Below are 13504 nucleotides of genomic sequence, written 5' to 3' on the forward strand. Positions count from 1 at the left end.
AATGAAGGCCAAGGGAATAGGCAGAATGGACGTTGGCTGAAAGAAAGATGGTCCAAGGAATAGTTAGTGTCTGGGAGGGGGAAGGGTTAGGAAAACCCAGGCTATTGTTCTGTTAAGGGCCCAAAATCAGGAACCTTGTAGACAGGACGGGTAAGGCTCCCGTCTCCCTCACAGTCCGGAGAGCAGTTTTTGGTTATTAGTCCCACCCAGGAAGCGTCAATGAAAGCAGATGATTGGATGGGTAAATTAAGAAGAAAACTCCAAGCCCAGTTATGGAGCGGCTTCTTAGAGGAAGAACTCAGCCAAGTCACAGACTCCAGAAGGGCTGTGAAACCCTTGAACTTAATGGGAGAGCTGTAGATTGGGGTGGACATGACTTGAATCACCCAGCCCGGAGAAGGAAGGGCTGTGTGAACCCTGACTGTAAAGGAAGAGTTTGTGGGCTGGGAAAGTCAGGACTTGAATCACAGTCCCAGAAAGGAGGACTGTACAGTCCTGAACCTAACGGGGGGAGGCAAATGGGAAGGAGGGGCTCTTTTTTTTGGGAGATGGCGTCTGTGCAGTAAACTAGACCCACAGTAGAGGGTCTATTGTTTTGAAGATGTTGGGTGTGAGTAGATGTATTCCCAAAACTCAGACAGGGGACTGCAGTGGCACATCATGATGCAGAGGGGGCATATTCAGAAACTGCATCCTCAGGCCCTCTTAGAGATCCAGAGAGGCCTGGGCCACTTCAAGCTTTTGAGGCCCCTAGCCATAATACAAATTAAAAATGAGGACACCTGAAAAGAAAATAAGGCACCAAAAAAAGAGTGAGATATAATTAGAATATTTTTTTAGTTAACAAATGCTTTTCCGGTCCGATAGGGATGCACATAAAAACAAGTTGCAAATCTTATCAAATGCCAAAAAATTAACAAGTGTCTAAATTTGGGCCTCCTTTGAGCTTGAGGCCCAGGCCAAATGGCCCTCCTGGCCCACCCTCTGATTGGCCCTGTGCATCCTACATGGAATAAGGGAACAGACACTGGCTAAAGCAAAGGAAGGGGTCGGATAACAGAATGAGGAAGGGGAAGGACTGAAGAAAGGAGCCACTGCTTTTCAAAGAAAGAAACGGAAATTCAGGGTAAGAGAAAGACAGACAAATAATAAAGACAACTAGAGAAATGAGGGGGGATAAGGAATAAAAGACAAAAATGCAAGTAAGCGCACACCTTTCAGGATGGTGGTTTGTATGTATGCACATGCATGTTTGTAAATGCTAATGCATTTCGTTTGCAGCTTTCATAGACAACTGGCTGAAAGGGATGGCACGGCTCTGATGAGCACTTGGAATTTTGTTGGCTGCACTGGAGTACAGTTAAGTGACTGGAGAAAATAACTGCAGTAAATGAGACGGGACTAAATTAAATTTACCAGAATTAACAAATCACCCCTGAGGGTGGGGAACATAGCCACTCCCAAATTATTTGGAGATTTAGCCATTGAAAACAACTTTAGATATTGGCAACTCTAGATGGACCCGCCAATACAAGCAGGCTGGCTCTACTTTACCTCTAATCAGGGCCGGCTCCAGGCACTAGCATAGCAAGCAGGTGCCTGGGACGGCCAATGAGGGAGGCGGCACGTCCAGCCGTTTGGCGGTGGGGCCGTCACTCCCTCTCGGAGCGAAGGACCTGCTGCCAAATTGCCGCCGTAGAATGAAGCAGCGGTAGAGCTGCCACAGCTTGCGATCGCGGCTATTTTTTTTTTTCCTGCTTGGGGCGGCAAAAACACTAGAGCCAGCCAATTAGGCTTTTGAAGCTTATAAGCTCTCCCCACAGCATGCTTTATTTAAGTTTAAAAATAAGTTTCAATTTTGAGCTTGGTTATGGGTCAAAATCTCTCACTGGACTTCCCAATATCCCAACCCTTGACTCTATTATAAGGATGCTGATAAATTGGCAAGGGCATCACACCTGCAAGCTCATGTTCAGTTGGTTATCTAACATGACCTCTAAGTCCTTTTCTGAGTCACTACTTTCCAGAACAGTCCCTAACCCTCATGTAAATGTGTTGGGATTCCCTTAATTATCACAGCCAACTCTATGAAGTATTTGGATTTAATTTTAATCAGATTACACTACAAAAGCAATCTGTTGAGCTCACCAAATGATTCTCTCTCCACTTGGGACCAATGCCCAATTTGAAGCATCATGCCTTCAATGGGTGATATCTTCAAGCTCCCACAATTTGGAGAATTAATAATTCATGTACCTCAAAATAATATTGGGCCAGATTATGCCAATTCATGTAACAGTTTATTCACAAATAGAAAAAGTATTACAAAACAATTTACATAAGATTATAATTTACAGATTTTTTTAAAAAGTCCAATATGTAAAACAGGACTGAAAAAAATTATATGTTAGGCACACTGTCTAAATGTGTTGGTATTTGTTTTCTATTGGCATATACGTTGCTTGCATATACAATATAAACAAGACCAATTTGGTTAAATTAAGAAAAACTATATACACAATATACATATATATTTAAAAAGACTTATTCGGCAGTGTTTTGGTGGGGGTGTTGGTTTATTTTTGTTTTGATTTTTTTTTTTTTACAATTTGCTGTTAAACTATAGGTCTCTCTATTAGAGGAACTTTGTATATAGCTGCTGGACAAAACTGATCAAAGTGTAAATTCCAACGGGAAACATACTTACTGGTGAAAGAGTCTGGCAAAGTTTCAGTACCATTTTAAAAGGAATTCCTGATGGCAAACATTTTAATCTCCACACCTATTCTAACAATATTTTGCAATATAATGAAATGCACTTTGGATTTTTCTCTTTACACAATATATACAAAAACAAATGTATGTTCATGCGGTAAATAGTAGAAAGTAATATTTTGATTTTCTCTTATGTATGAAAGTAACAAAAGGAATTTTGAACCACAGTTTTCTGATCTGAATAAATCTTTAGCAAATTTGTAGATTAACAATTGTACTGCAGGCACAACTGAGTATGTAGTCAGTAAGTCAGTGATCATATAGTAGCATTTACTGTATAAACATTCTTACAAATGATTTCATCAGTAACCCTACGCCATCTTCTGGAACTCTTACTCATGATGAGTAGCTCTTACTCACACAAGTAGTCCCATTGTCTTTTGCCAAAGCATCTTGTTGCTTTGGCATTCAACACTGCATATAATTATTCTTTTGCCAGTCCAAACTTTGCATGACAGTGTAGATACTGATAAATCCACTTGCAGCAAGAGGGAACATTTATGGCAAATCTACAGCATTTTGCTGATTACTTTTATTGTGCCAAGACCACACTCGGTGGTTTACAGTACACTTATAAGAAGAGTTCAAAAATCTCACAGCTCAATCCTGCTGAATGTAGTTCTTAGTTCAGTTCACGGGGACTACTGGTAGTAAGCACAGTACTTGGTTGAAAGTGTGTGCAGTTCAAACCCTAACGTAAGATGCAAAGTATTTCAGGGAGAGGAACAACAGAAGTTACACCAGTAAGATGATATGTTTAACTCAATTTAGTCATGTGCATAACTTGACGGTTCAATGAAGGTATATGTTTAAATAATTATTGTGAACATGCTTTTTGGAAGAAGTGAATTTTTAAAAGATATTAAAATGAGGAGAGGATAGTGGCTTGGATGAAATTTTAAAAATGAACCAGTAGAAGAATAGGGACTAGGTCACCATGATATGACCCCTGAAACTCATCCACGACTATAATAATAGTTTAGCTCTCACTTATATGAATACTTTCATGGTATGTTTACTGTAATTTGACATGACAATTTATTATAAAAAATATTTCAACATCTAAAAAGTATGTGATAGAACAAGTCCAATATGCTGACCCTTCCACATATTGAACATACCAAACAACAAATACAAAAAGCCCTATCTATGAGGCTGATTTTTATAAATCTAAATCTAAATTAAGGCAAATCTCCTGGTTTAAAAAGAAGTGTGATGTTTTTAGGGCACTTCAATAACTCATATTATTGTAACATGCTAGCTAATTGCTTAGTTCCCAAGAGTAGCTTAATGGCTAAAGTGTAATACATAATAAAAGCGTCATTTTTATCAATAGATAGAAGTGTTAATTTTTTTTACTCATTCTCAGAAGAAATTGTGAATTAACATTACATCTAGCCAGGGCAGTTTCCTAATACGTGATTAACTTTGCAAACAGAGTAACTGGCAAACTTCTGCCGCACATCTTCTGTCATTTGTAGCCATATTTAACAGTTCAGTATAAACACACTAATTTAATTCATTTTGTTATATTTACATAATCTTCTTAGGCTTTTCAAGCACCTTTGAGGCACAGAAGGTTGTTGTTTACAAGAGATGCAAAGTACAACAACAACAGATTCGAAGGCCAAAAGGGACCATAGTGATGATCTGGTCTGACCTCCTGTATAACACAAGCCAGAGAACTTCCCCATAATAATTTCTATTGAACTACAGCAATTTTTTTTTAATATCATGAATCCACCTCAGTCTTCTCTCAAGTTGCCCCTTGATGGTTCAGTTACAGCTGCTATGGCTCAGATGCAACTTCCTGAAAGGTCCAAAATGCTGCCAATTTATTTCTGCTGTTTCTGAAATCATGTAACACTGAGGACCAGGCTGTGTTTAATTCACAAGCATTAACAGACAGGCATTAGGGTAGCATTCAGTTCTATTGCTGGCAGAAAAACTCCTTTTGGCGTCCTAAAAGAAAGTGACACAACAGTGGTTACACAAAATCACATAAAAACTGTATGTACTTCTATACAAAATAAAATGTTAAAAACTTATTGCTGGTTTTACAGTCACCTACTGTAAAAACAACAAACAAAACAAATCACTAAAGAAGGCAAGAAACTGACGTGTCCTAAAAACATTCACTTGTAAATTTAACCATACACTCACACAATTCCAAGCTCTGTTAAAAATCACTCTTATTTGAAATGATTTTATTCTAATTATCATTTATTTGCATTGCAACAGTGCCTAGAGACCCAACCAAGATTGGAGCCCCATTTTGCTCAGTGCTCAAACACATACTAAAAGGCAGTCCTCCCCAAAGAACATGCAGTGTAAATAGACTAGAATCATAGAATATCAGAGTTGGAAGGGACCTCAGGTTTTTGCCCCCATTGCTCCCCTTGGAAGGCTGTTCCAGAACTTTACTCCTCTGATGGTTAGAAACTGTTATCTAATTTCTAGCCTAAACTTGATGTTCAGTTTATATCCATTTGTTCTTGTGTCTACATTGGTGCTTAACTTAAACAACTCCTCTCCCTCCCTGGTATTTATCCCTCTGATGTATTTATAGAGCTATCGTGTCTCCCCTCAGCCTTTTTTGGGTTAGGCTAAACAAGCCAAGCATTTTTGGACATTGGAAACAATGTTATTCCTAGATATTATTCTTGAAGGGTTGGCACCAGAACTGGACAGTATTCCAGCAGCAGTCACATCTATGCTAAATACAGAGGTAAAATAACCTCTCTAGTCATACTCAAGATTCCCCTGTTTATGCATCCCAGGATCACATTAGCTCTTTTGGCCACAGTGTCACAATGGGAGCTTATGTTCAGCTGATAATCCACCATGAAAACCAAATCTTTTTCAGAGTCACTGTTTCCCAGGACAGACTCCCACATCCTGTAAGTATGGCCTACTTTCTTTGTTCCTAGATATATAAAATTACATTTAACCATATTAAAATGCATATTGTTTGTTTGCACCCAGTTTACCAAGTGATCCAGATTGCTCTGTATCAGTGACATGTCCTCTTCATTATTTACTACTCCCCCAATTTTTGTGTCATCTGCAAATTTGTCACTGATGGTTTTATGTTTTTTTCCAGGTCGCTGATAAAAATATTCACTAGTGTAGGGTCAAGAACCTATCCTTGCGGGACCCCTCTGGAAACACACCCACTCAATGATGATTCACCATTTACAATTAGATTTTGAGACCTATCAGGTAGCCAGTTTTTAATCCATTTAATGTGTGCCATTTTACTTGTATATCATTCTAGTTTTTTAATCAAAATGTTGTGTGGTACCAAGTCAAACATCTCACAGAAGTCTAAATTTATTACATCAACACTATTACTTTTATCAGCCAAACTTGTAATGTCATAAAAAATATATCAAGTCAATTTGACAGGATCTATTTTCTATAAACCCATTGGTTTGCATTAATTACATTAACAAAAAAGGGGGTTAATTGAGTTCTGGATCAGCTGCTCCATTATTCTGCCCAGGATCTACGTCAGGTTGACAGGCTATAATTATCCTGGTCATCCCATTGACCCTTTTTAAACACTGGCACAACATTAGCTTTTCTCCAGTCTTCTGAAACTTCCCCAGTGCTCCCAGACTTATTGAAAATCAACATTAATGGTGCAGCAAGCTCCTAAGTCAGCTCTTTCAAAACTCTCAGATGTCAGTTTTCTGGACCTGCTGATTTAAAAATGTCTTACTTTAGTAGCTTCTGTTTAACATCCTTCAGAGATACTCGTGCAATGGAAAGAGTGTTAGCATCATCATATGATGAGACTACGTAATCTGTTTTTTCCACAAACACAGAACAGAAATATTTATTGAACAGTTCTGCTGTTTTTGCATGATTATTGACAATTCTACCATTTCCATCTAGTAATGGACCAATACAGTGGTTTGAGCAATGGCCTGCTAAACCCAGCATTGTGAGTTCAATCCTTGAGGGCGTCATTTAGGGATCTGGGGCAAAAATCTGTTTGGGGATTGGTCCTGCTTTGAGCAGGGGGTTGGACTAGATTACCTCCTGAGGTCCCTTCCAATCCTGATATTCTATGAAATCAACCATTGTCAGGATTCTTTTAGTTCCTAATACATTTAAAAAACTTCTTATTGTCCTTAACTCTGCTGGCCAAAGAGTCCTCTTTGTTTCTCTTTGCTTCCCTTACCAATTTTTTACAATTCTGTCCAGCTTCAGTACATGTTTAAAATTATACTTAAATCTAAATTTCTGAGAGATAGGCTCTGATTTACAAAAGGTTTAAAAAACAGTTAAACAGACTTTGGCAGGATTTGTTCTGTACATTTCCAAAATATTCACATTCTTGTTAATTCCTAAACCCCTTTTATTTTTCATTCAAGAAATAGAATAAATAAGTGTTCAGATTGAAGGGAAGAGGATTAAGGAGAATCATTTTATAAGTGACATGCAATTTTTAAAAGTAAGAGTAGGATTAGGTACTTTATGCTCCAAATGCCATAAAATTGCTACTTTTCAGATACAGGGCACAAAAGTATTCTAAAAGAAAAATGCCCATCCAGTGGTACTGTGAACTTTTGTGATCCTTACAATGCTCTAGCAGAGACAATGGTTTCTCCCCTCCCTTCATTTTGACCTTGTTTACTCTGTACATAACACAATATTAAAAGATGCAGATTAAATTAAATTGGTTAAACATTTTATTTGTCAACAGGGAGATGTGACTGGCATAAAAAGAAGTTTGATGATCTCTTATATCTTTGTTTCTTCTTTATGCTGTAGTGGCTTCATAGAGAAGGGTTTGTGTAGCCTTTCATACAGTTGAACAACGACAAGTCTGCAATTCTTATTTCATAAGCACGGGCTTCCTATGAGTTCCACCATATAATTATTAAACTAGTTTTTGCACTTAAATTTTTACAATACTGAAAACTGTCAGTGGAACTTGTTCATGCTGTATACAAAGGCTCAAACCCTCCATTCTGATTCACGCTATTGTTACATTGTAGTATGGGGAAAATACCATACTTTTAAAATTCACATAATGCATTTAAATTTTTGAAGATTTTGCAATTATATAATATAAATTACTCCACCAATTCTTCTATTTATATTTGTCTCAATGTGGCTGGAGGACTTATACATTCTTATCTTGGTCTCCCTCAGAATGTACCATTCTAACAACAAACAGGTTTTCTTAATTTTTTTTTACAGATATGTATCTTACCTTATTATCAGTCTGTGGGATGATTAACTGTTTCATCACACTCTGACATTGGCAGGTTTTTAGCAGCTGATGAGTTCTGAACTAATGAAGCATCCACACATATGCTCTGTTTGGAAAGTTCAGTGGATTCTGCAAAGCTTCCAGCAGACTTAGCTGAAATAAGTACATCACTTAGATCCTGGTCATTATCTGAATCTATATTGGCCGTGTTTTCAGTCTCTGGATTGAAGGAAGTGATATCTCCTCCAGTCAGTTCTGGGTAAGATTCACAGAAAGAGATGCTGTCGCAACAAGCAGGGTTTTGCATAAGAGGCCAAGCATCTGAAAGGTCTCCACAGGCAGAGTGTGAAAGAGAACCGAGGAATGCAGGAATCATTTCTCCGACTGAATTTAAAGTCCTGCAAAGAGAAAAGAAACAAGTTTGAAAAAGTTTTCCAAAGACTATGACACTAGTAAGTGTTACATTAAGAAAATTAAACATGGGGGAAAGATAGCTCAGTGGTTTGAGCACTGGCCTGCTAAACCCAGGGTTGTGAGTTCAATCCTTGTAGGGACCATTTAGGGATCTGGGGCAAAAATCTGTCTGGGAATTGGTCCTGCTTTGAGCAGGGGGTTGGTTTAGATGACCTCCTGAGGTCCCTTCCAACACTGGTATTCCTTGTTAAGCCAATACTCTGGAGGTAGCCATGTTCTGCTGGAGGAGAGATCCTCTGGCAGAGGTCTGTTGGCCTACTCAAATCTGAAGACAGCAGGGGCATTGGGAACACTATGAAAGGTAGAGAGGATGTGCTGATGGTTCCTCACACTCATTTGGACTCCTCAGTAACTGTCTTCTTTAGACTTCTTCATCCCTTAAAACCAGCCTTCAAAATAGTATCTGATGTGACTAATAAGAACGGTTTTGCTCTAATTTCTGTTTCTGCATTCAATATACATAATATTAGAGAGCACTGATAGGTTATTTTTATTTTTAGAGGGACTACTTCCATCTTACACAAAGAAAAAGAAATTGGAAGCAGTTTTCAGGTAAGTCACAATCTAGGCCAGGTATTTTGAAGGTGACTATTACTGTGGTATCTAAGGGTACGTCTACACCGAAAACAAAACAAAACATGGCAATGAGTCTCAGGGTATGTCTACACTGTAATTAAAAACCCACAGCTGGCCCATGCCAACTGACTTGGGTTAATGGGGCTCGGGCTAAGGGGCAGTTTAATTGCCATTCAGACATTTGGGCTCAGGCTGCAGCCTGAGCTCTGTGACCCTCCCATCTCACAGGGTCCTAGAGCCCAGGCTCCAGCCCAAGCCTGAATGCCTATACTGCAATTAAACAGGTCCTTAACCCAAGCCCCACAAGCCCAAGTCAGTTGACACAAGCCAACTGAGGGTTTTTAATTACAGTGTAGACATACTCTCAGAACCCAGGTCAACTGACTCAAGTTTGTGGGACATGTATTACAGGACTGAAAAAAGCCGTGTAGACATTCCTGCTCAGGCAAGGCTGTAGGTTTCATATCCCAGACTCCAGCTCAAGCAGGAATGTCTACACAGCTTTTATTAGCCCTGTAGCATGAGCTCCGTGAGCCTGAGTCAGCTGACTCTGAGACTCTGTGCCACAGTTTTTCTTTTTGCAATGTAGTTGAAGGAAAGAGACTTTTCTGGGAAAAGAAATTTGGGCAATTTCTTTTGGAAACCACCAAGGGATCTTTCATATCCTGAGAGAGTAGACCGGACTTCTATTTTTAAAGTCTTAACCAAAGACCCCACACAAACTGCATGGAACTCAATTTGTCAGCAATGGAAGGATAAAGGGGCTGAGTCAACCTGGCACTTGAACATGTAGCTGCAGAATGCCTACATGTTTTAAATTTGATGCTTAGACTACTAAGCCATATTGTATCAAGGGCAGCTATTTAAAACCACCTCTAAATTTTTAGTCACATTTAACCACAGGAACAAAACAGCTAAAGGCCAGTTAAAACCTCATATAGAAAACAATTCTGGTTAGAAAATATTCAGTGTTAAAATCTACAGTTAGGAAATATCAGATGACATCAAAAGCTTTCTATTTTTCCTCACTGTGATTGGATTTGTGATGCATAAATAATTGTACCACTTCTATATTTATATTTGGCCAGATGCAAAGTTGACTAGGAGTAGTTAATAGTTACTTAATTAGTTAGTAACTAACCATAGTTAGTACTATGGGACTCATCAACATTACATTAATCCAGTACTGGGCATTTGTACATAAATGATTAAACAAAATCTCATAGTAATCTCAAAAGTACTAGAACAGATCAGCCAATTCGGAGAGCAATTTAAAGTTTCTAAACCAAAAAAATATAAACTGAGTTCATGGAGATTACAAGCCATACCACTGGCTTCCAGAATTCTGGTTCACTGTAGTAACTGTTCCAGGCAAACCAGAGGCCGGAATGAGATTACACAACATCCTGCTGGCCCATTGGGGAATAGAGGGTCACCAAAAGGCTAAAGGCAGATTGGGAGAGGGGAAGAAAACCCATCTGTGGAGGAAATTAGGACACTCTCCCAGATTTTATTTTACTAGTGTCCAAACTTAAGGTTTGGATCTTGTATAGTTTTTTTCCTGGGTGAAAATGCAGAATTTGTTTCACCATAACATGATTTTTTCATGAATCTGGCAAACAGGATTGCCAGCAGTTCAAAGTTTTTCATTAAGCTCCACTGGAACTTGTGTAGCCTGTATAAATATTAATTTGTCTAACGTGCAAAATAGTTAATACTCGATACACTCTAAAAAAACTGTTACCTTTCATAAAGTGTAGTGTGAGAGTGGAAAGTGCAGCTGTGACTGCTGTGCTCCATGCTGCAGGTCTCGTCACAGCACAGTGATGGAATCAAATGAACTGGGCCTACAGAAGAAAACTTTATTTTAATAGAGGTAAAGCATGTCCTCAATTAATTCACAACAGGGCCATAAGTTTAAAGTCTATATTCTTGTAAACTTATCATTTTTTCCCAATTTTACATAAATTAATTCATGAAGATGTGAGATGTCATTGTAAAAATGTTCTTTTTTTATTATTCCTTTAAAACCAGTGTTACCCAATCTTTTAAAAGCTGAACCTCCCCTTCAGGAAAACGAAAGCATTTGTGCCCTCTTTCAGTCCCAAGGTGTGTTACTAAGGGCCTCGACCTACCACTACTTTAGTTTTTCATAATATGATACTTCCTCTCCTTTCTTACATGTTTTAATGAAGAATAAAATAGCTAACAAACGCTGACATTTCAACCGTCATCACTGGCATCTGAGTTAGTGCCTCTTGAAAAGAATGGGCAGTGCTTTCCTCATAGCTATTGTTTTAGGTTTTATTTTGAGGGTTTTCTCCACAACAATAACATTAACAATAACAATAACTGAGAGACTTCGCTTTCATTTAAGAAAAAAATGAGTCTCTGGAGAAAAATTATAGGACTGCCCATCCACTCTCAGCTAATCTTTTGTGCCTATCCTTTGGGAAACTGCACAAAATCATTAAAGACTGTTGCATTGCACAGAATCATAGGACTGGAAGGGACCTCGAGAGGTCATCTAGTCCAGTCCTTGAACTCATGGCAGGACTAAGTATTATCTAGACCATCCCTGACAGGTGTTTGTCCAACCTGCTCTTAAAAATCTTCAATGATGGAGATTCCACAACCTCCCTAGGCAATTTACTTCAGTGCTTAACCACCCTGACAATTAGGAAGTTTTTCCTAATGTCCAACCTAAACAACCCTCACTGCAATTTAAGCCCATTGCTTCTTGTCGTAGCCTCAGAGGTTAAGAAGAACAATTTTTCTCTATCCTCCTTGTAATAACCTTTTATGTACTTGAAAACTGTTATCATGTCCCCTCTAAGTCTTTTCTTTTCCAGACTAAACAAACCCAATTTTTTCAATTTTCCCTCAGAGGTCATGTTTTCTAGGCCTTTAATCATTTTTTGTTGCTCTTCTCTGGACTTTCTCCAATTTGTCCACATCTTCCCCGAAATGTGGCACCCAGAACTGGACACAATACTTCAGTTGAGGCCTAATCAGCGCAGAGTAGAACAGAAGAATTACTTCTCGTGTCTTGCTTACAGCACTACTGCCAATACATCCCAGAATGATGTTTGCTTTTTTTGCAACTGTGTTACACTGTTGACACATATTTAGCTTGTGATCCACTATGACCCCCAAGATCCCTTTCCATAATACTCCTTCCTAGGCAGTCATTTCCCATTTTGTATCTGTGCAAGTGATTGTTCCTTTCTAAGTGGAGTACTTTGCATTTGTTCTTATTGAATTTCATCCTATTTACTTGAGACCATTTCTCCACTTTGTCCAGATCATTTTGGATTTTAATCCTGTCCTCCAAAGCATGTGCAGTCCTTCTTAGTTTGGTATCATCCACAAACTTTATAAGTGTACTCTCTATTCCATTATCTAATTCATCGATGAAGATATTGAACAGAACCAGACCCAGAACTGATCTCTGCAGGACCCAATTTGATATGCCCTTCCAGCTTGACTGTGAATCACTGATAATTACTCTCTGAGAATGGTTTTCCAACCAGTTATGCACACATCATATGGCAACTCCATTTAAGTTGTATTTCCCTAGTTTTTTTTATGAGAAGGTCACATGAGACAGTATCAAAAGCCTTACTAAAGTCAAGATATACCACATCTACCTACCGCTTCCCCCCATCCACAAGGCTTGTTACTTCAACATACACACAATGGGCCACAGTTAAGGTTACTCATGCAGTAAAGAGGCAGGGCACTGAGCTGCCATGCTGTGGGTAGCAATTTAATATTAGTACAGGCCAGCAATAAATTACTATCCTTCTGAAGCAATCCTTGAACTGTGTGCTCTTTCTTTCTTTCTTTTACACATTCATCCTTGGGCAGAGACCAATGTCTGTAAAATTTCAGTCTAAAATGGAAAGTTTTAGTAAACTCTGAGCCACTAGAAACGGGATAAGAGAGGAAATTATTATGCTGACACTATAATGGTAATTACAAATGTACATAGAAAAACAGATCTTTTAGTATGGTGTTAGATGATATAACCTATCAGTACCATGTGATGATTTTAACTGTGTCTATACTGATATTAGTTTACCACATTTGAATAACTTTGAATGTTCAAGCCTCCTAGGGTAGGTTTACACTATAATTAAGATCCCGCAGCTGTCCCATGGGTATTGGGCTAAGGGGCTGTTTAACTGTAATGTAGACATTCGGGCTCATGTGAGATGGGAGGGTCCCAGAGCTCAGTGTGCAGCCCAAAGTCCTGTGAGCCCTAGTCAGCTGGCATGGGCCACCTGTGGGTGTCTTACTGCAGTGTAGACATATTCTTAATGTAACCTTGGGATTAGGTTCACTGTGAAAATGCTGAAGTTCAGGCTGACTGATCACACACATCAATTTAAATCTCAAAGCCTGAGCTAACAGTACTTTTTAGGAGCAACAGGAAACAAACATGTCTAA

General features: G+C 38.7%; 1 protein-coding gene across 6 annotated transcripts in view; it reads right to left on the minus strand.

Annotated features, from left to right (window-relative positions):
• Positions 1-2591: 2591 nt before the first annotated feature.
• Positions 2592-13504, minus strand: part of TNFRSF19 (TNF receptor superfamily member 19) — a 116381-nt gene continuing 105468 nt past the window's right edge. For all 6 annotated transcript variants that reach the window (XM_034758748.1, XM_034758752.1, XM_034758751.1 and 3 more), the window contains 3 exons: positions 10797-10899; positions 8003-8400; positions 2592-4737 (listed from right to left, as the gene is read on the minus strand). In XM_034758748.1, coding sequence (XP_034614639.1) covers positions 8010-8400; positions 10797-10899 — 494 coding nt within the window. In that variant the 3' untranslated portion in view covers positions 2592-4737; positions 8003-8009. The remainder of the gene's footprint in view (positions 4738-8002; positions 8401-10796; positions 10900-13504) is intronic.

Source organism: Trachemys scripta, chromosome 1 (genome assembly GCF_013100865.1).
Source record: "Trachemys scripta elegans isolate TJP31775 chromosome 1, CAS_Tse_1.0, whole genome shotgun sequence".
Classification (NCBI taxonomy): Eukaryota; Metazoa; Chordata; order Testudines; family Emydidae; genus Trachemys; species Trachemys scripta.